At 44.3% G+C, this 22,334-nt stretch overlaps 1 protein-coding gene across 1 annotated transcript in view; it reads right to left on the bottom strand.

The window, feature by feature from the left end:
- Window positions 1-9,929: 9,929 nt before the first annotated feature.
- LOC126642263 (uncharacterized) overlaps window positions 9,930-22,334 on the bottom strand; it is a 29,511-nt gene continuing 17,106 nt past the window's right edge. Inside the window, exon 6 of the mRNA XM_050319676.1 lies at window positions 9,930-10,813. Coding sequence (XP_050175633.1) covers window positions 10,522-10,813 — 292 coding nt within the window. The 3' untranslated portion in view covers window positions 9,930-10,521. The remainder of the gene's footprint in view (window positions 10,814-22,334) is intronic.

The following is a 22,334-nucleotide window of genomic DNA, read 5'->3' as shown; positions in this document are numbered from 1 at the left end:
TGTTTGCCAAAACTGCCTTAAAAGGAGAAGATCGAAAGAAAGTTCAGAAGTTTACAGTGAGGAAGACTCACACACGACCCCCGCCCAGAGGAAGGCAACAGGAACCCCCACCGTGAAATCTCCCCAAATTGAAGACTCCGCCCAGACTCCGCCTTCATATGAATATTACAATTAGATGTTGCAATTTAATGAATATGTATGATTGTGTTGTAATCCTATACTCAAAAACTGTATAAAAGAGCTATGCTGATTGTACACGACGGAGCTCTTTGCCCAGGGCGACCTGGAGAGCTCCCCAACGCGTTGGGCGACCTGGAGAACTCCCCAACGCGTTGCTAATAAAATACCTCCTGCTTTAAAGAAACAAACCTTGTCTCTAAAGCAGTTTCTCCGTGCCTTTTGGGGCAAAAATTCGGCATCAGGGCCATGGAGGACTTGGGAAGGTGCCAGTATTGACCAGTAAAGAAAGAATGTAAACAAGGAGTGAACAACCAATTGTATGTGAAAGGTAGTAATAAATTATAAATAAGAAGCAAGAAGCTAATAATGGAAAGGCATGCAAGGCTCTGTGATCAGTGTGTGTGAGAGAGAGAACTTTTAAACTGTAAATAAAGCAATAAATGCTGGATTTCAGATCATCATCATAAAGGTGCCTAGTTTTTATTTCTTGGTTGTACTCTACAATGACAGTTAAGTACTGGGTCCTGCACTTTGGCCACAACAACCCCATGCAGACCTACAGGTCGGGGACAGAGTGGTTGAAGAGCAGCCAGGCAGAAAGGGACCTGGGAGTTTGGATTGACAGGAACCTGAACATGAACCAGCAGTGTGCATAGGTGGTCAAGAAAACCTGGCCTGTATCAGGAACAGTGTGGCAAGCTGGACAAGGGAAGTGATTCTTCCCCTGTACTCAGCACTGGTGAGGCCACACCTTGAGTACTGTGTCCAGTTCTGGGCCCCTCAGTTAAGGAAGGATGTCAATGTGCTGGAGCAGGTCCAGAGAAGAGCAACAAGACTGGTGAGGGAACTTGAGCACAAGTCCTATGAGAAGAGGCTGAGGGAGCTGGGGCTATTTAGCCTGGAGAAGAGAAGGTCAGGGGAGACCTCACCTCATTACTCTCTACAACTACCTGAAAGGATGTTGTAGCCAGGTGGGCGTTGATCTCTCCTCCAATGTTGTAGTAGTCAGGACAGTCGAAAGAATAAATGCACAGCACAGTATGATGATGATCCGACAATCTACTTTATTGCTCAGTTCAGTCTTACTTATACACACTCTGCGAACAGTACCTTATATACCTTTCTATTAATAACTCTCTATCTATGGTCTATAATTGACCCTTACACACAATTGGATATTCACACCTTATTTACATTCTTCTCTCACTGGTCAGCTTTGGCACCTTCTCAAACCTCTCACTGTTCCTGTGAATTCCTCAGGGAAACGGTTTCAAAGGGTCTAAGTCAAAATCCTCCACCTCTATATTCTTCACCAGGGGGTCTCCAGATCTGCCACCTACCCCAACAATTCCCCCTTTTTTTATTTGTGCCACAAAAATTGCCTGTGCCGTCCTCTGCAGAGCCCTTTGCAGGAGAGACACAAGACATGGCAACATAAGTAGCACAACCAAAACAATAAACAACACAAACAAACCTGTTTTGACAAGAGACAAAAGTCATCCTGATAGTCCCCATCCACTAAACAGATTATTTAGCCAGTGCCAACCATCATCAATCTGCAATTTTCATTCCTGCTTGTATCGACTCACTATGATCAGATAAATTCATACAACACATCCCCTAAAATCTTGACACCCATGTAAAGTAATTTTAAGTCCATACACATAGATGTCTACACAGTTTTTCTCACTCATACAGTTTTTTTCCAGTCACACAATAGGTGGCCACCTCAGTCATTCTTCACTCACACATAGCTAGAATTTTCATACCTTTTCATTTTAATCACACATTTTAGATTTGGTTATTGCCCATAAGTTTCTCAGTCTGTCATTTCTGGTGGTCATGTTCAACAACCATACCTGTTTTGAAGAAGAATCAAAACAAGGAATATAAGGCTTAACAGACCTAAATGAGATTCATTCTGATCCAGCACCTGTTTATGCACATGCATATTCTCCTCCCACCTCTTCTGTTTTGAAAATGTTTGGTGTGTTGTCATGGTTTAGCTGGTTCTTGGAAACCAGGCAGGAATTTTTTCTGTTCCCCCTGCCCACTGCGTGCAGAGCTATCAAGTGAGCACTTAAGAGATACAAAAGAACTGACCCAGTTGGCTAATTGCTCAGAACTTAGTCTCCTAGGAAACGGGGGAGATAAGGGGATGCACTTCACTTTTTTCTCTCATCTCCTGGGAAACGGGGTGAGGAGTTTTTGGGCTGGTTGTGTCTGGAACACAGGTCGGAGTGGAAGCTGGTGGTTCCTGTGGCTCCCAACATGCTTACCAGGTGCAGATCCTGCTCGGATTTTTTTTCATCAGAGAGGAGCTGTTTTTTTTCTGGAGGTTTTTTTTTTTATTATTTTTTTCCCTTCCCCGTTCCAGTTTGGTTTTTTCCTGGTGGTGGTCCTTGTGCACATCAAGGGGAGAGAGAGGACTGTGCAGAGCAGTTTGACCAGATGAATAGAGTGAGTTTTTGTTTTTTTTTGTTTTTTTTGTTTTTTTTTTCCTTTTCATTGGGAGAACTTTCCTTTTGTTGTTGCTTCCCTTCCTCTCGCTCTCTCCCCTTTCCCAGTGTGTGGGAAGGGAAAACCAGTTTTTATTGGTTTCTCCAACACACCCCTGAGGGTGTTCTCCCCCTGTCCCATGTGATCCCACAGCAGTCCCTGCTGGTCAGTATAAGTAACTGCAGGTTCTGCATCTCCAGTGATCCAACAGTGCCACCTGGTGACTGGTACAGTACATTACAAACTCTGCATCTCCAGTGACCCAATGACGCCCCCTGTTGACTGTGGTTGGACTTGCAATAAAGGGAGCGAACTGAACTGTCTACTTTTTTTCTTTGTTTGTTCATTGGTTTGTTTTGAAGGGGATTCTTTGTGGATATAGGAGTATTGTTTGGTTGTTTTACTGGTTTTTTTCGTGTTTCTACCAATACACAAATACCTTTTAATAAAGGGTATTATATATTATATTTTTCCTTTTCCATAATTTGTTTTCCTTCAATTGGAGTCTCTTAATTTTAGATTTATAATTGCTTAGAGAGAGGAGTTTGGGTCTTTTCTCATAACTCATCCTCAACAAAAGACCTGTGTCTCATTTAAACTGGGACATGTGTAAAATGCTCTCTTGACAATAACTTGTTCTATGAGTGAGTTAGTTTTGTTTTAGAATACCAAAAGCTAAGGAACTCATGGATATAACCAGACACGATCCATCCACCACACTGGGAGTGGGGTGGGACCACACAGTGCGGGGGGGGAGGGGGGGACGGCAGCAGACCCAGCTCTGGCACCACATCTGCTCTGCCCTGTCGTTCCGGTACGCTCCTTCGGTTGTTCTTGATCTTGTTTCCCGAAGTTGCCCACATCTCCAATGACTGTCCCTGGAAAGGAAACCTGGACTGACACTGCCCAGTAAAATGTTCTGCTTTATGACATCGTGCCCAAACTACATTGGCAGACAAGCTGGTGGCAGTAAAGTTGCTGTTGGGGGCACCGCTTCCTAAAATGTCCAGTCTGCCCACAGTTAAAACAGGTCCCTTTAACTCTTACAGCAGCAGCAGCAAAGGTCCTAGGGAGCTCCTGCATTTGAAAAGTTACACGCTTTTGCATATGCTCCGATTATATTCACTAAGGTAACCAAGTCCATTTGCAATTCTCATTAGCATCATCTTGGGCTGCCTGCAGAACCAGGGCATCTCTCTTCACACTTGATAGCTATCACCACACTCTCACACAAACAAACGTTTAGTCTTTGTTATATGTTATGATTATGAAATGAGAAATTGACACTCTTGTTTTTCAGTCTTAGAGTAGCAATGTTTAACTGTGTTTCTTCAATCTTTGAATTACTGTTACTGTTTTGATGAGATTATAACTTGTAAAGCAAACATATTTTTGCCTCTGGTTCAGTTTAAAATTTAAAAATATATAAGTTCTTCATAAACATTGTAAAAGTTCAAAGATAATATAAACAATCCTTTTGGGGTTACGTTGCGGGATTCTATAGAGTGAATGGTTGTCATAGTGACCGTGTTTAAATTGGCTCCACAGAGCTACCCTGAACCACTGGCGCCAGTCCTCATCGTGCAGTAGCTGTCGCTTCACGCTACCCCCTGTGCCGTGCTGCTGCAAGCCCTGCACAGAGCCATCGTTTCTTTGAATACCACGCCACAAGTAACCATCATCATACTTAATGCTATATTGCTGAAACAGTGCATTCCAAGTGGCAACTATCCACTTCTCATCTGCACTCATACTTTGTCTCATTGTGCTCATAAAGTTCTCAGTGGCTCACCTGCCCCAGGTGTCACGAATACAGGTCCGGACCCTTCGCAGCGCCCTACTGCTCTCTGCTTTACTGAGCTTTCGTCCTCACTGCACCTCACCCCGTGATTCCAATTCCTTGCTGGGAATTACATCCCTCGATGAGGATCAAATCCAATCCGATCCCTTGTTAGGAGTCTCGTCAGTCTACTGTTCTGAGACCTTCGTGGTTCATCACGTCGGGGTCACCAGTTGTAGTCAGGATGGTCAAAAGAATAAATGCCAGGCACAGTATGATGATGATCTGACAGTCTGCTTTATTGTTCAATTCAGTCTTATTTATACACACTCTGTGAACAGTACCTTATATACCCCTCTATTAATAACTCTCTATCTATGGTCTATTATCAACCCTTACACACAATTGTATATTCACACCTTATTTACATTCTCCTCTCACTGGTCAGTTTTGGTACCTTCTCAAACCTCTCACTGCTCCTGTGAATTCCTCAGGGAAATGGTTTCAAAGGGTCTAAGTCAAAATCCTCCACCTCTAAATCCTTCACCAGGGGGTCTGTGGACCCTTCACCTACCCCACCACCACACCATCCATGACAATTGCCACAGGCATGGCGGTCACAGCGTCATCCATGGGGCCCGTGATAGTGCCTCCCATGGTAGCTGAAATGCCGGATTTGAACTTGCAACCTCAGGGTTACCAAGCAAGCTCTCTGTACCACACACCACCAGTGACTTCAGGCAAGGACAGACTATTCAATACAGGAGAGGGTTTAGAGAGAGGGCATCCCCTTTTTCTTTTGGCTGTACCAAGCCAAATAGGGGGGCCAAGATGGCGGGCGGGCAGGCGGCCACGCGCTCGGGGTGCTCCTGCAGCTGGGTTGTGGGTGGTGAGGGACCCGCTCCTGCTCTCGCGGCTCGTAGTGGCCCTGCATGCGTGGGAAAGGCTGCAGCACCGATCTGTGCAGTCGACCTCCTGGAGAAGCCGTCGGGAGCTGTGCTTCGACATCGGAACGGCGGAGCGGTTGGCAGATGGCCGGTGGCCATGTGGGGCCGGGCCGCGGGACCGGGCCGCGCCGGGTCGGACCGGGCGGGTGCAGGGAGGGGGTCGGACGGTCCCGGGGGTTCCCCAGACCGTCGGAGGGGGCGGGTAGATGGTCCCGCTCAGCGCGGGGCGAGATCCCCTGGTCGAGCCGTGCCGGGTCAGGCCGGGCAGGAGCAGGGGGAGGGTGGACGGACCTGGAGCTTCCCCGGGCCGACGTGGGGGGCCGGCGGGGCGGCCTCATTTGGGGGCCGCGGACGGGCAGTGCAAAGGGGAGCTTGCAGTGGCACGCTGGGGGCTGAGGTTTGGGGTGGGTAGTGGGTTTATTCTGGAGGCTGGGGGGTTTTGGCTGGGCAGGGGATGTGGAGGGTGCCCTAACCTAGGGTGTATGTGGGCACTTCTTACACGTGTGCCTGCCATTGCCTGGGGGTATGCCGGAATCGCCGGGTGTTGTCGCAGTGGGAGTTGGGATATGATGGGTTCGGCTTGCTAGTGGCTTCTAGTGGCTTCTGCCCAGGAATGTGGTGTGCTTTTATTATTGTTGTTGTTGTTCTGTGGGTTTTTGTGCTGGTGCTTGTTGTTGGTTTTGTTTTTGTTCTTTGTTTGGTTTTGTTTTATTCGTGTGGTTGTTTTGGGTTTGTTGTGGGGTTTTTGTTTGTTTGTTTTGGGTGTTTGTTTGTTTTTGTTTGGGTTTGGTTTGTTTTTTTTTTTTTTTTTCCCCCTCTTCCCTTCTTCTTCTCCTAGTGTCTTGAGGGGTACTCAGGGCAAGGAAGTGTCCCTGGGTTAAACTGTAGGAAGCTGTGAAGGAAAAGTTGGGAGAGCAGGGCTTGTCCAAACTATTTCAGTATGCCCTTATGAGGTTGCGAGCTGTGCTGGCGGTGGCATATGCCTCCGGTAGGGTCTCCCATGCCAGACAGGTCAAAACTGAAGGGTCAAATGTGTCCGTGGGCAGGATGAGCTCACTAGCCTTCCGGCAGTCATCCTAGGAGAAGGACAACTCTAATTTCAAACCCGGGCAGATGGAGCTCGCTTAGCCCTGTAAGGCCATCCATCCAAGAGAAGGATACTCTAATCAAACCTACGCCCTGAGGACCTCACTGTCACCGTCCAAGCTTGCTAGGCCCTGGCAGATGAACCTCAGGAGTAAAGGGTGGGATCAGTTCTGCGCAAACTGAGCCTCACCTAAAAAATCCACTGTGCAGGCTCTAGGGTTATACCCACACTTGTAAAGTCCTGCAGCGACAGGTGAGGGACGAAACGGCAGGTGACAAGGTGCACTGGAAGCTGCAGTCCTAACCCTGCATGCAGGCGGTTCAGGACATTGGTCGCCTGAGTCTGACCCTGGAGATGACAGACTCACTCGGCAGCATCCTGAATGACCAAGCAGCCTTTTCCAAGGAGAGCACTGCTTGCTCCACACGGAGAGGGGCCTAGAAAAGGTGGCCTAACCAAAGCTCATCTCCATCCTTCACCTGGTTACTAGCCGCGGCCAACAGGCACCTTCTGTTGCGGTCAAATAAAGATTAAGAGCAAAAGGCACACACCTGCCTCCAAAGGTGTACTCAAATTATCACTCGCATGCTGGAACATCAGAACCATGCTCGATACTGCAAACAGTGGTCGTCCTGAGCGCCGCTCCGCTCTAATTGCCCATGAACTGTCACGACTCAACATCGACATCGCTGCTCTCAGTGAAGTTCGTCTTCATGAGGAAGGCAGCCTTAGAGAACATGGTGCCGGTTATACACTCTACTGGTCAGGTAAACCCAGTTCTGAAAGGCATCTCTCAGGAGTTGGCTTCATGATTAAAAACTCTATTGCCTCTAAACTCGAAAATCTGCCAACTGGTCATTCTGATCGTATCATCTCCCTACGCCTCCCACTACACAACAAGCAACATGCTGTTCTCTTTAGTATATATGCCCCAACCCTCCAAGCTGACCCTGCTGAAAAAGATAAATTCTACAACGACCTACGCCACCTTATCCAAAAGGTTCCTGCAGATGATAAGATCATTATCCTTGGTGATTTCAACGCCAGAGTAGGAAAGAACTCTGAAGCCTGGAAAGGAGTACTAGGCAAGCATGGTGTTGGGAACTGCAATGATAATGGTCGCCTTCTGCTAGAGTTTTGTGCTGAGCAGCAGCTTACCATCACCAACACTATCTTTCAGCAGAAAGATAGTCTGAAGACAACCTGGATGCATCCTAGGTCCAAGCACTGGCACCTCATTGATTATATCCTGGTCCGACAGAGAGATATCCGCGATGTTCGTCACACCCGCGTGATGCCTAGTGCAGAATGTCAAACGGATCATCGCCTCGTGCGCTGTAAACTTAACCTCCACCTTAAATTCAAACCTAAAAAGGGCAGCATTCCTAGAAGGAGACTTCAAGTTAACAGTCTTCAATCAGCTACAGTGAGGGACAGATTCCAGGTAAATCTTCAATCCAGGCTCAAGTTCATTCCACAGACTCCTCTCCCGAAGCACTTTGGCAACTTATTAAAAGTAGCATTCTGCAGTCCTCTGAAGAATCCTTAGGCTTCTCCTTCAAGAAAAACAAGGACTGGTTTGATGAAAACAATCTTGAGATCCAGGAATTGTTGAGGAAGAAGAGAACTGCTCACCAAGCCCACCTTGCTCAGCCATCTTGTCATATAAGAAAAGCAGCCTTCGACTCGCATGCAGCAAGCTGCAACAGAAACTTCGTGACATCCAGAACAAGTGGTGGACCAATCTAGTGGAAAAATCCAATTATGCGCAGATACAGGTGACTACAGGGGATTCTATGAGGCTCTGAAAACAGCCTACGGTCCTACACGCCAGGTTCAAAGCCCATTACTCAGTGCAGATGGCCAAATGCTTCTCACAGATAAAGTTTTCATCTTGAATCGATGGTCTGAACACTTTCAGACCCTCTTCAGTACTAACCGTAGTTCAAGACTCAGCATTGCAGTTCATTTCACAACAACCCGTGAAAACTGAACTGGATACCGCCCCCACCATGGGAGAAACTCTTAAAGCAATACAGCAGGTGAAAATTGGCAAGGCAGCTGGGGTTGACGGAATCCCACCTGAAATCTGGAAGTATCGGGTGGCCAAGCACTCTGTGCTAAGTTTCATGAATTTGTGATGCGCTGCTGGGAACGAGGTGAACTACCTTCAGACCTTCGTGACGCTGTCATCGTCACCTTGTACAAGAGGAAAGGAGATAAGTCAGACTGCTCAAATTACCGAGGTATTACTCTGCTCTCCATTGCTGGTAAAATCCTTGCAAGAATTCTGTTGAACAGATTAATACCCACCATAGCAGAAGATCTTCTACCTGAAAGCCAGTGTGGTTTCCGAGCCAACAGAGGTACCACAGACATGGTATTTGTTCTCAGACAACTGCAAGAGAAGTGCAGGGAACAGAACAAAGGACTCTATGTTACCTTTGTTGATCTCACCAAGGCTTTCGACACTGTGAGCAGAAAAGGTCTGTGGCAGATTTTGGAACGTTTAGGATGTCCTCCCAAGTTCCTCAAAATGATCATCTCGCTCATGAGGACCAGCGCTCAAGTGAGACATGGTGACGCACTTTCTGAGCCGTTTCCAATAGCCAATGGTGTGAAGCAAGGCTGCGTCTTGCACCAACTTTATTCACAGTCTTCTTCAGCATGATGCTCCAAAGGGCCACGGCAGACCTCGATGATGAAAACGGTGTCTACATTCGATATCGCACGGACGGGAGCCTGTTCAACCTAAGGCGACTGAAGGCCCACACTAAGACCTTAAATTATCTTATCCGTGAGCTGCTTTACGCTGATGATGCCGCCCTCGTTGCTCACACAGAAGTAGCTCTGCAGCGTCTAACATCCTGCTTTTGCAGAGGCTGCTGAGCTGTTTGGACTGGAAGTCAGCTTGAAGAAGACAGAAGTTTTATATCAGCCTGCACCTCAGGAAGTCTCCCATCATCCCCATATCACCATTGGTGAAACAGAACTCAAATCAGTCCAGCAGTTTAGCTACCTGGGTAGCATCATCTCCTCAGACGGTAAGATTGATGCAGAAATAGACAACAGGTTAGCAAAGGCATACAGAGCTTTCGGTAAACTCCATAAAAGAGTGTGGCAAAACAAACACCTGAAGAAAAGTACAAAGATCAGCGTTTACAGAGCTGTTGTACTGTCTACTCTTTTGTATGGGTCCGAATCATGGGTCATTTACCGGCACCACTTGCGTCTCTTAGAACGCTTCCATCAGCGCTGCCTCCGCACAATTCTAAACATCCACTGGACTGACTATGTGACCAACACGTCTGTCCTTGAACAGGCAGCAATCACGAGCATTGAGGCCATGCTGCTGAGAACACAGCTGCGCTGGGCAGGGCACGCCTCCAGGATGCAGGACTACCGCCTCCCTAAGATTGTGCTCTATGGGGAACTTGCCACTGGCTGCCGCAAGAGAGGAGCCCCGAAGAGAAGGTACAAGGACTCCCTGAAACAATCCCTCAGCCTTGGCCATATTGATCATCACCATTGGTCTACCCTGGCCTCCAATCGGGAGGCCTGGAGACACACCATCTATAACGCTGCTGCTGCTTTTGAGAACACACGCAGGATCACTCTCGAGGAGAAAAGACAACGCAGAAAGAATCGCGTCTCGTCTGTATCACCTGGGGAGTCTTTCTGCTGTGCCTTCTGCAACCGGACTTGTCTATCTCGCATTGGCCTTTTTAGCCATCAGCGCACTTGTAGCAAGCGTGGGTAGAGCCCTTTCAAATCTTCGTTCGCGAAGCCTAGCCATGATATACCAAGCCAATCCAAAAACTCCCTGAGCAATGAACAGTGGTGCAGTCCAGTCCCACACCCTTCCTTGACTTACAGAAGCCGTGAGGGGGTTGCACCACCAGCCCCCCCTTTACACCAATGATGGGCCCGTCAAACTGCACCCACCTGGGTGAAACGCAAAGTGGAGAAAAACCTCTGGGACTAAGCCACTCCACAAAAGTGCTGACCTCTCTAGTCAGTTCACACTTTCACCCATAAACTGAGAAAAAGCAACCAACTTTCACAACATCAAGGGATCCCATAAGAAAGTTGCCATTCCCTGTCCCAGAACAAGTACTTCTAATTTCCGGAAAAACCACGTTACAGTTGCTATCAAAATAAACCACAAAGAGTTGCTCTTTACCTCTCCTCTGTGCATGGTTCTTAGGAGTTGGGTTTCTTAGGATCGGTCGGCAGAAGTCGAACTCCTTGCAGGATGAAATTTCCCTATCCGAAGAAGTGCAGGTCCCAAGTTTCCACCTTTTGGGTACCAGTTGTTGCCTAAAAACCATAAGGAAAAAATCTCTCCAGATAATATTAGTATAGATAAGACAGAGAGCAGGTCTTTAATGAAGGTCTTCTGGTGCAAGGAGTACAAAGGTGCACTGTGTCCAGGGGTTCCACAGTTTATGGTCTGATACGAGAACTATCCGTCCCCAGATCCTCCCCAAATCTGCCCCAGGCACGCCTTCCCGGAACTGAGTCAGAGGTCCCAAGACCCCTTTCTTCCTCATCTTCCTCTTCTTCACAGCACATACTGTCTTTGGAGCTTCTCCAGGGTTCCGGGCTTGAAGGTTGCTTTGACTATGATGGTATCTTGTTTTTCCAGCCTGGGGTGCATATGTTCCTAAACAAGATGTATTTACTATAGTCTTGCCTTGAAAGGAGCTTAAACAAGCCTAAAGAATTTAGAAAATTTTATATGAAGTGGGGAATAGAGTTTGGTGTTAATGACTATTCTAAAGTGTGAGAGACTATAAGTCTATACTAAAAATCTATATTTACTACACAGTTACTTTAAAATCTACAAAAAGTTAAAAATCCTAAGGCATCAGGATGAAGATTGACATTGGAAGGAGAAAATAAAGGCTCTGAAGACAACTAAAAAGTCAAGAACTGAACCAAAATCATTTGTCTGGGATAGAGTTAATTTTCTTCATAGTAGCTAGTATGGGGCTGTGTTTTGGATTTGTATTGAAAACAGTGCTGATGACACAAGAATATTTTCGTTATTGCTGAGAAGCACTCATATAGAGTTGAAGGTCTTTTCTGTTTCTCACACCAACCAACCAGCGAGAAGACTGGGGGTTGCACAAGAAGTTGGGTGGGGACACATCCAGGACAGCTGACTCTAAAGGGATATTCCATATTATATGATATTATAATCAGCATATAAAGCAGGGGAAACATATACAAGATTTACAACTTCAGTTAAACAATCTTTAGAAGACTTTTTTTTCCCATTATCTACCCAGGACACGATGCCCTCCCAATCTGGAAGTTTCAACTAATTCAGTTGAAGTAGTATTAGTGTGATGGTTTTAATCTAGGCCTTCCTTGGTTACCAGTTTGTAACCAAGGAAGAGGCAGTGTTCCCAGTATTCCATACAATTTTTACGTAAATCGGGGTATAAATAAGAAGGGAAGAGAGGTCTTCACTCTCTTCTCTTCCAGCAAGGTTTGGGAACAGTGGGTCCTTGTGTTGGTCTCGCTTATCTAAGGCTGAGGCCTGCAGCGACCACTGGCCTGCCACGTGGAGGATAGCAGAGTGCTGGTCGTGTGTGCCAATCCTGTTTTTTCTAAGGGACGTGGTGAGATTTGTTTTACTAGTTACTTTACTAATTCTCAGATTTGATTGCGTATATCCGCTCGGTGTCCCTTTTTGTTCCCTTTTGTTCCCCTTTCCCCTTTCCCTATCCCTTCGGGGGGTGTTTGAATTCCTTTTTACTGTGTACATAGCATCTTAACTGTAATATACATCAAATATATATATATTTTTTATATAACTAGTTGGATTTTCGGGTTCTTCAATTTACATAGTTTTTTTCCTTTGCTCTGGGGGAAGAAGGAAGGGGGAAGGGGGGGGAGGCTACTAATGGGGTTTGGGCATTTGGCAGGGAGCCAAGTTCGAACCATCACAATTAGTTATATTAAATAGGAGACATTTCCTTTTTCCCTTGTTAAGTGTTCAGACATATATATAAGAATATAAATGCACTTTTGCCTATATAGAGATGAGAGAGAAAGAAGAAAAGGACAACTTAAGAAAAAAACAATCCTGTAAAAACAGTTATCAGTTCCTTACTCTTCCTTTCTCCTACCATTCCTTCACTACCACAAAGTATTTAGTATTCATTACAAACCCTAATAGGAACTGAGAGAATAACTCATCACTAATTATAAGTAATTCTTTTTTCCAGACATATCTTGATGCCGAACAAAAAGAAAAAACTAACAGGATGCCATAGTAACACAGTCTATTAGAAATGTCTGCTTAAGCATGGCAGAAACATGACCATTGTAATGTTGCAGTCTAATGCAGACTATAAAGATGTAAGTGCTAAGTCCTCCTTGACTTAGGTGGGAATGTAAGTACTAAAGAAGGATGAGAAGTACCACTTAAGGAGGTAGAGTCACACTAGTTTTTATCATTGATACGGAAATCCATTCATTGATATGTGATCAGTCCTAGGTTAGGCTTAGGAGAAATGCCTGTGTCCTAACAGTTGAATGATCAGTTTTCAACTCCTCTTTCCATTTTGACATCTTAACACATCCTTTTCAAAAAAATGCAGACTATTGAATATAATAACCTAAGGGTTCCTTTCTCCACCTGTAAGATTAATTAAAGATTTCACAAAAGTAGCTTACATTAGTACAGAAGGTTAGAAAGAACAAACTTCTACAGCATTAGTTGATACCCTACTTGCTTCCCCTTTTGGTGTGTTAATGATTCTAGAAAAATAAATAAATTACACACACACATATTGGGATAAATTGAAAGGGTTTTGGTAGTGAGGGTGCTGCACTGTGTGGGAAAAAGTCAGACTGCCCTGTGCAGACACAAGAACAGAGCAGGACTGGGGTTGGAGAAAAAAAGACATGGTTTGGAGGAGCAAAGAGCTGACCAAACAGGAGCAGACATGGGAGCAGGTACAACACTGAGGCGGTCTGTAGAGTAGTCGTGATAAAAAAAAAAAGAAAAAAAGCACCAGGCACTGAGCACCATTTCTTGAGTGTCACCTGTGGGACACCAGACTGGGCATAGCAGACCCTGCCACGTGGCAGCTTGCACGTTCAACACATGCATTCTGGCAGGACCAAGGACTGCAAACTCTCTTGATAAGTATCACACGATCACGTGCATGTTTTTGCAGGTAGTAATTTTGCACAAAGTAAGTTCTGAACCTCTATAATATCTGTCATTCAAGTTGATTTCTCCCTTTATGAGACAACATGAATCCCCTGCATGATCTCTCAGGCATTTCCTGATTATCTTCAGATTTAGGACAAGACAAAGACCTTTTTGCTCTTTCAAAATGACAACATGCCTAGACTACAGCTTTCTCCCAATGTCCATCTACAGTCTTAAAAAAAGACTCTCCCTGGCTTGTTTTTAAAACTTTAGAAAGCCTTTGTTACTCTATGCAGCTTCATGAGGGATCCCTGAAAAGAAATATGGAGAGTGATTAAAAAATGCAGCTATAGTCAAAACTAATTTGTCAACTATGGCATCCAAACATGACCAATGGTTTCACAGGAGTATGAGTCAACAAACTCTGTAAACACAATTCAAAGCAATAGAAAAAATGCAGAATTTTCCTTATTCCTAAAAATGCTCCTAAGTCTGATAAATAACTGTATATGGTAGCTTGTGGGAAAATATTGCATAACATTGACTTCTTGTAGGTATGGAAACTGCTCTGAAATAAAAATCTTCTTCTGTACAGAAAGTGACTGACAACACAAAACATACTCAGTATACTTGTGAAATGAATACATATTAAGAATTTATTTTCTATACTACATGCATATAAGAACAACCTTGATATCTTAAAACAATTGAGCAACCAGATCAAAATCCCTTTTGTAACATCAGTAGTTTATCTAGTTTTACGCTTACAATCTTAGACTTGCTTTTGCCATTATGTTTTGGGTTCGAGTAGGGTTTATTCATGGTCAGTAAAAGCTTAGGAAGTTGTTTCTAAAACACTTGGAAAGTTTTCTGTATTCAATTACAAGTTAATATGCATCTATTTACCTATAAGTTCAATTCCTTAGTTTGTTGAATATGGTTTATAGCTACATAATACTGCACAAAGCAGTGCCTTCAAGCTGTTTCCTAAACTCTTTTGTTCTCATTTAACAATCAGCTTTTAGCATTAGATCTTTGACCACTTCTGAGCTAGTGTACCATCACAAATAACATCAGCAATTTTTCAGGAGCTGAGGGGAGAAAAATTGTCAAGAACCATTCATAAAACCTGTAAGGTTAAGAAAAAAATACATTTACCTTTGCCAGAAACATCATTATGTACTGTATGTTAGATTTTCAAGAATCTGAAGTTTTGAGCAACTGAAGTGTGTCAGCTTGAAATCAAATATCATTCAGTACTTTATGGACATAAGATACAGCAAGTCAAAATAAAGTGATTTAGAGATCTACTCATATTTTTATTTCTATTAAATTTATGTTTTGACATGGGTGATCAGAAGACAAGGCCTCACTGATATGCCACAAGACAACTGCTAGGCCTGCTGGCTTAATCAGCTTTGGCCAACTCCAATACTTTGCTTTTCCGAGGGTAAGTTGTAGCCTATGTTTTTACCATTTATTTTTATAATTCTAAAATAGACATTTTGATGCCCAGTATTGCCTGTTTTCAGGAAGGAAAGGTTCAAATCCCAGCCCGTAAACTTTGTCCCTTCCCCTTCACCTTTGCCCACACTAAGACATCTATGCTTCATCAACATTCATTCTTTGCTCATTAGCTCTAGTCTTACACATGAACAAGAAAACCTCAAAACCAGCAGAAATACAAAGCATGGTCTGAAATAATTTAAATCCAATGAAATTACAGATCAACCTTTAAAAATACGAAACAGTTATTCAAAAATTAGATGTTTAAAGTTCCTTAAACACCAAATAACTTTAGAAGACAATAACAAACCCTTCACTGAACGGATAAAATGGTTTCTAACACTACAGAGTATATAAATAACAAAAAACATAACTGGACTCCCCTCTAAATCAAACTGAACTGCACAATGTTGACACTCATGTTAAATGGACTGGTTTTAGAATTCAAATTGACTTAGTAGTTTTAGTCTGGTGAATGGGAAATCACAAAATGCTCTAAGTTACTGTCCAAATTGTAAAAGTTGTTTACTATTGGAAATTATTCTGTGACTGGTTCATATAGAAGTCCCTGGAAAACATCTGTCCTGGTTTTGGCTGGCATATAGTCAATTTTCTTTCTAGTAGTTGGTACAGTGCTGTGTTTTGGATTTAGTATGACAATAATGTCAATCCCAACAACTAAAGCATCACTGCTTGGGGATGGACTGGGCATCAGTCAACAGGTGGTGAGCAATTGTATTGTGCATCACTTGTTTTTCTTGGGTCTTATTCCTCTCTCTTTCCTTTTCATTATTATTATTATTATTATTATTATTACTATTATTACTACTATATTTTACTTTATTTCAATTATTAAACTGTTCTTATCTCAACCCACAGGTTTTACCTTTTTCTGATTCTCCTCCCCATCCCAATGAGATGGGTGGGCAGTGAGCGAGCAGCTGAGTGGTGCTTAGTTGCCAGTTGGGGTTAAACCATGACAATATCTTACAGGAAAAGGCTCCAGAGCAGTGGTATTACTTCTACTGAAGGCAGAAAATTATGCATTTGTTTTTGGTCATGAGAACCTTAAATTATCATACAGGCAAGTAAGAATCAATGTCAGACAAACAATCTGAGTATGGGGACCTGTGGAAAACAGAACAAGAAGAGAGAATAAAGATTTACCAGAAATACCGCAGTACCTATTCCAATGGAAATGTAACAGAGAACTTCATATTAATCCAATTTTATACCTGCAGCATGTATACCAGTACCTGTCCCAAAGAGACAGCAATCTCTTCACACAGTTCCACACTATTAATTTAATGAGAAGATGTTGGTGATGCTGGCAGCCCCTTTTCCTTTTCTTCACCAAGCATTTTTTGGTTTTTTTTTTAAGTATTTGCACAAATAGCAGAATTGATAAAAATTGGTCTAAAAGCAAATTCTACTTTGTAGTTTGACCTTCAGTGCCTAACAAAAACAAACTTCCATCTGAAAACTTCCTGGTTTTTGAGGCAGAACTTCTGACCCAACAGATTACCTTGTGACTATTAGGAGTTGAGCACTTGCTCTCTCAACAAGCACTTGAATAGAGTCTTTTTGACCTGGCTCTTTATTTTGATAAAATTCTCAACAATCTGTTATCCTTGAAATGTTGAATCGAGTTTATGCGACAAGGTTTTGGTAGCAGGGACAGCTACGGGGGGGCTTCTGTGAGATGCCAGAAGCTTCCCCTATGTCTGACAGAGCCAATGCCAGACCACTCCAAGATGTACCCACCACTGGCCATGGCCGAGCCCATCACTGATGGTGGTAGCGCCTCTGTGATAACATATTTAAGAAGGGGAAAAAGTTACTGCACAACAGCAGCCAGAAGCAGGAGTGAGAATATGAGAGAAACAACTCTGCAGACACCAAAGTCAGTGAAGAAGAAGAGGGGAGGAGGTGATCCAAGAGCCAGAGCAGATTCCACTGCAGCCCATGGTGAGGCAGGTTGTCCCCCTGCAGCCTGTGGAGGTTAACAATTGTATTGGGTCTGATTGAACTGGAGTTCATTTCCCCACAGGAGCCCTCACAGTGCTGTGCTTTGCATTGGTAGCTAGAAGGGTGTTGATAACTGTAGTGGGTTTGTTTAGTTCTCTCCTCTTCCTGGTAGGGAACTTAGGCTAGGTCGCCTGATTTATATTGACCAAGGAGATATTCCATGCCATGTTACATCAGCTCAGATATAAAGAGGGCGAGGAGAAAGTGGCTCTCTCTCTCTTCTGTGATAGCTGCCCGGTGAGACAGCTGCCCCTTGGAGGAGAGAACACTTGGCTTCTCATGGGAAAGTAGAATTTACTGTTAAGGTTTTTTTCTCTGTGTGTAGTGCTTTTAGTTCTCTTCTCTGTGTAAATATAAACTCTCTTTTCTTAGTAAATCTCGGTTTTATGGGTTTTTTTTCCTCTTCCCTTTCCCTCTGGAAAAAAGAAAGGGGAGGGGGGTTAACGCAGTTTAGGTAGACACCTGGCGTTTAGCCAAGGTCGAACCACTACAATAACACACTGGTGTTTTGGCTACTGCTGAGCACAGCACCAGCACTGTAACATTCCTTCCTTAGTTGAGGGTAAGACCCTGGGCCCTGCTGATGGGAAGTAGAGAATAAACCCTGCTGTCTTTTGCTTCTGCATGCACAAGCTTCGCTTTACTTTTTGCTTTAAATAAACCGTCTTATTCCAACCCACGAGTTGGGGTTTTTTTCCACCTTACTCTCTCCCGTCCTGCTGGGGAGTGATAGAGCAGCTGTGTGGGCACCTGACATCCAACCAAGCTCAACCCACCACAACAGTGGAGCAAATATCCACATACAGCCTGTGGAGGACCTCACAATGGAGCAGATGCACCTGAAGGAGGTGGGGGCTCAGTGGGAAGCTCATGGTGGAGCACGGTCCTGGAAGTTCCTGTAACCCCATGGAGAGAGGAGCCCGCACTGGAGTAGGTCTTTTGGGAGGACTTGGGACTCTATGGGGGACCCACACTGGAGCAGCCTGTTCCTGAAGGACTGCACCCTGTTGAAGGGACCCATGCTGAAGCAGTTTGTGAAGAACTGCAGGACATGGGAAGGATTCATGTTGGAGGAGTTTGTGAAGAACTGTCTCCCATGGTGGGACCCCATGCTGGAGCAGGGGAAGAGGGTGAGTTTAATAGACTGAAATGTTTTATGGCTGTCATAGGTTTACTTGTTCTAAAAAACCAAGTGGGAATTTTTTTCTTTCCCCTGCATAATTGTGAAAGACGGATGTTGAACAAGGGAGGGGGAGGGTGCTCTTTGTCTGGGGTGATTGACACACACAAAATAACTGCCCAGTAGCCTTGCATTCCAGGCTGATGACCCTCAGAAGGCTGTGGGGGGGAGGTAAGTTGGTTTTTTTTTTCTCTCTCCTCGGAAACAGCAGGTACTTCACTTCTGCCCTGACTCAAGGAGGGTGTTTGTGTGGGGGGGTTCTGAGGTTCATTTTGTTTTCAGCCTGGTTACCTGGCTGCTTCTGGCCCCAGTTCACCTCCATTCTCCTGTGCCCTGTTCTGTCCCCAGCCCCAGACCTGCTCAGACTTCATCAGAGAGGCTCAGCCAATCTGCAGAGGAACCTTCATGGGAGGAGGTCGCCCCTTCCCTCCTCTGCTCCTGTGTTTGGCAGTGGCTTGTGCTCATTGACGAAGAGGGGGAGAATCCCAGCCAGAGCCAGCTGCCGACAGCATGAGTCTGTGGGAAGAGCCCCTTTTTCCCCTTTTCCCCTTCCCCTTCTCAGTGGGGGGGAGATCTCCATTTTTGTTTCTCCCACTCACCAGGGCCCCCACGTGGTGACTACCAGAACCCAACAGCACGCCCTGCCAACCACCACAGAGAAACTGCAGGCTCTGCTCCTCCAGAGATCCAACAGTGCCCCCTGCTGATTATGGTTAGAATTGCACCAAAAGGTAGAAAGTACTGACCTGGTTTTTTGGAGGGAACTTTGGGTACAGGATTACTGTTTAGTTGTTTTTGTGGGTTTTTTTGTTGTTCTGCCAATGCAGATATATCCTTTAATAAAGGGCTGTTATCTTTTCTTTCTCCATTCTTCCTCAACTGGAGCCTTTTCATTTTGAATTTACAATTGTTTAGAGGGAGGAGTTTGGTCTTCCTCACAACTCATCCTCCTTAGCAAAACAATTTAGTCTCGTTAAACTGAGACAGTGGTTTAAACATTGTTAAGATCACGGAAGCCCACTCTCCACTCGAATCATGCCTCCTGGATTTCAGGAAATTGGACTGTTAGTTAAGCCTTCTGATGCGAACTTATAAAAGTGGCACTATTGTCTCAGGTTTAATGAGAAGTAAACAAGGCTGGGAGGAGGCCATAGCCCACAGTCTTATTTGCACACTCTCCCCCCCATGAGAGATTGATCTGTTAATGCTAATGGCTCAAACAATCAGCAGAGGAGCCTCCCAGGTGTTGAGGGAGCGTATACCCAGCACCTCAGGCTGCAATCTGGGTGTTGAGCAAGATAAGGAAAGAGGCAAACCCTGAAAGGCAGGGAAGTATTTATTTTTCCTTACACAAATGACTCAGCTGTGATAACTCCCCTCTGGGGAAGCACCTGTGGTATTCATCTCTGCTGATAGGCCATAATTGGCTCACCTGCACTGACAAAATAGGCAGCTATAATGTCTTAGAAGGTGTCAAAGGCTCATGATGTATCCAGTGATCCAGTATTACATCATCCATTGTAAAACTCCCCACCCCAGGGGAGGTACTAGGTGTTCCCACCTGAACCTGAGTGTATATAGCTCATGAAATCTTTGAGTTTTGTGGACACTCCCTTCCCTGATGGATCCAGACCATCACTTTGACAGGACTGTGACCATCACTTCAACCAACAGACATCGAAATTGCAACTACCAAGTCTCATCGCTAGATCCAACAGGTTGTGACTATATATCTTTCTACTTTTATCCTTTCTTCCTCTTTCTTTTCCTTATACATTTTTCTTAAGTGTTATTTTTATGATTTTATATTGCTATATCACTATAGATAATAACAACCAAAACGGCTACATAACTGTTTTCCTTTGCAACTAAACTAAACCCTACATAGATATAAACATGGATCATTCAGTGTCATTTCACTCTAATGTGCCCCAAGTGATCTATTAACAAGAACCTGGATTACTCTCGCCTTCTAGGGCAGGTTGTAACAGTGAGGAGGAAGAAGCAGCAGAAACAATGAGTGATGAACTTACCACAACCCCTATTCCCCATCCCCCTCTACCACTCAGACAAGGAGGAGGTAAAGAATCTGGAAGTGAAATTGAGCCCGGGAAGAAAGGGGGAGGGGGAAGATGTTTTAAGATTTGGGTTTATTTCTCATTATCTTACTCTGATTTTGATTGGCAATAAATAAAATTTATTTCTCCGAGTCTGTTTTGCCTGTAGCAGTAATTGGTGAGTGGTCTCTCAGTCCTTATCTTGACTCACAAGCCTTTCATTATATTTTTTCTCCCATGTCCAGATGAGGAGGGGGAGTGATTGAAATGCTTGATGGGTACCTGGAAGCCAACCAGTCAACCCATCACAAATGTCATGTCCCTATAAAGACTAGTTAAAATTTGAAGTTGAAATATTAGTTGAAATATTCAGGCATGAGGGGGGAAACAGTTGCGCTGCATTTGCATAACTTTAAACTTTTAAAAAAAATATTTTTTTTACATGGAAATCAGAAATTATGAACTTTCATTAGCAGAAAAACTGTCTACTTATGATTATTTGTATCAATGAATAAAAGTTTGTGTACGACACAGGAGGCAAGTCAGGAAAGCAGGTAACTTCAAAATGTAGGGAAGAAAAGATGTTTTAAATCACATTCCTTCTGATAATGTTTTTTGGTACATCCACTGGTATGGATGAGCATGCAATCCTATAAAATAGTCCGTTTGGGGGGAAAAGTAACCATTGTATACATGCTAATCTCAACTAAATGCTCAGGAAGCCCATGCGTAAGATGTTCCAGAGAGGTAAGGGAGAGAAAGGCGGAAGGGTCTCCTACAAGCATTCACTCTAAGACAATTTCAGACAGCACTAAAATTTATAGTCATCATAAAAAATTGCAAGACTTAGGATTTCCATATCTGGGGAAATAAGGCTACTGCTATTAAAAAAACCACAAACACACCAACAAAAAAATCTTCAAAACCGTAAGACCCAGCATTTTGAAGAGGAATGAGAAAGCTCATTTAAACTCATTCCTCTTCTCTCTGAGCTTCCCATGAAGTCCAGTGAAGGAGAGGAGTTACTGGTAAAATTTAGAAGAGTAAAGAGCTTCTTCCACAGCATAGACTCTAACTGTAGCACAGCACAGGTTGCAGTCTCACAAATTTAATAACATCAACAACATAGAAACTGTTAGAGTTGAAAAGTACGGGACAAATAAGTGCCCAGGTTCTGACTCTCCACAGAGGACAAGAAAAGCCAAACAAGAGTTTATTGTCAGGACACTGGTGGTTGCAGGAGAGGACACTGCTTGTGTTGGCACTTCCAGGTACAGGAGAATGAAGGCAGTCTTGGACTAGGACCCAAGTCATCTGGTTTTGATCTTCATCTCAGACCTACCTTCTTGCCTCATTGCAAGTCATTCATTTGACCTGACCAACTCTTCCTTGGAACTCTCCCTCTAAGACAATAGACCTTTCCAATCTATTACACCAGCACTTCTGTTCAGGAATCTCAATGTGAAACCCTACAAAACAGCAGAAAGAAGGGTCCCCCAGACAGCTGTCCCCTAAATCACAGAATCACAGAATATGCTGAGTTAGAAGGGACCCACAAAGATCATCGAGCCCAACTCCTGGCCCTGCATAGGACCATCTCCAAAAGTCACGCCATGTGCCTGAGAGTATCATCCAAATGCCTCTTTGAACTGTCAGGATTGGTGCTGTGACCACTTCCCTTGGGAGCCTGTTCCAGTGCCCAACCACTCTCTGGGTGAAGAACCTCTTTCTAATATCTAACCTAAACCTCCTCTGACACAACTTCAGGACATTCCCTTGGGTCCTCTCACTGGCCACAACAGAGAAGAGATCAGTGTCGACCCGTCTCCCTCTTCTTCCCCTCATGAGGAAGTCATAGACTGTGATGAGGTCTCCCCTCAGTCTCCTCTTCACCAG

The sequence above is a fragment of the Myiozetetes cayanensis genome, unplaced genomic scaffold (genome assembly GCF_022539395.1).
Source record: "Myiozetetes cayanensis isolate MyiCay16 unplaced genomic scaffold, myiCay2020 scf227, whole genome shotgun sequence".
NCBI classification, from domain to species: domain Eukaryota; kingdom Metazoa; phylum Chordata; class Aves; order Passeriformes; family Tyrannidae; genus Myiozetetes; species Myiozetetes cayanensis.
Note: the sequence above shows the minus strand (reverse complement) of the source record. Positions and strands in the feature narration are given on the sequence as shown.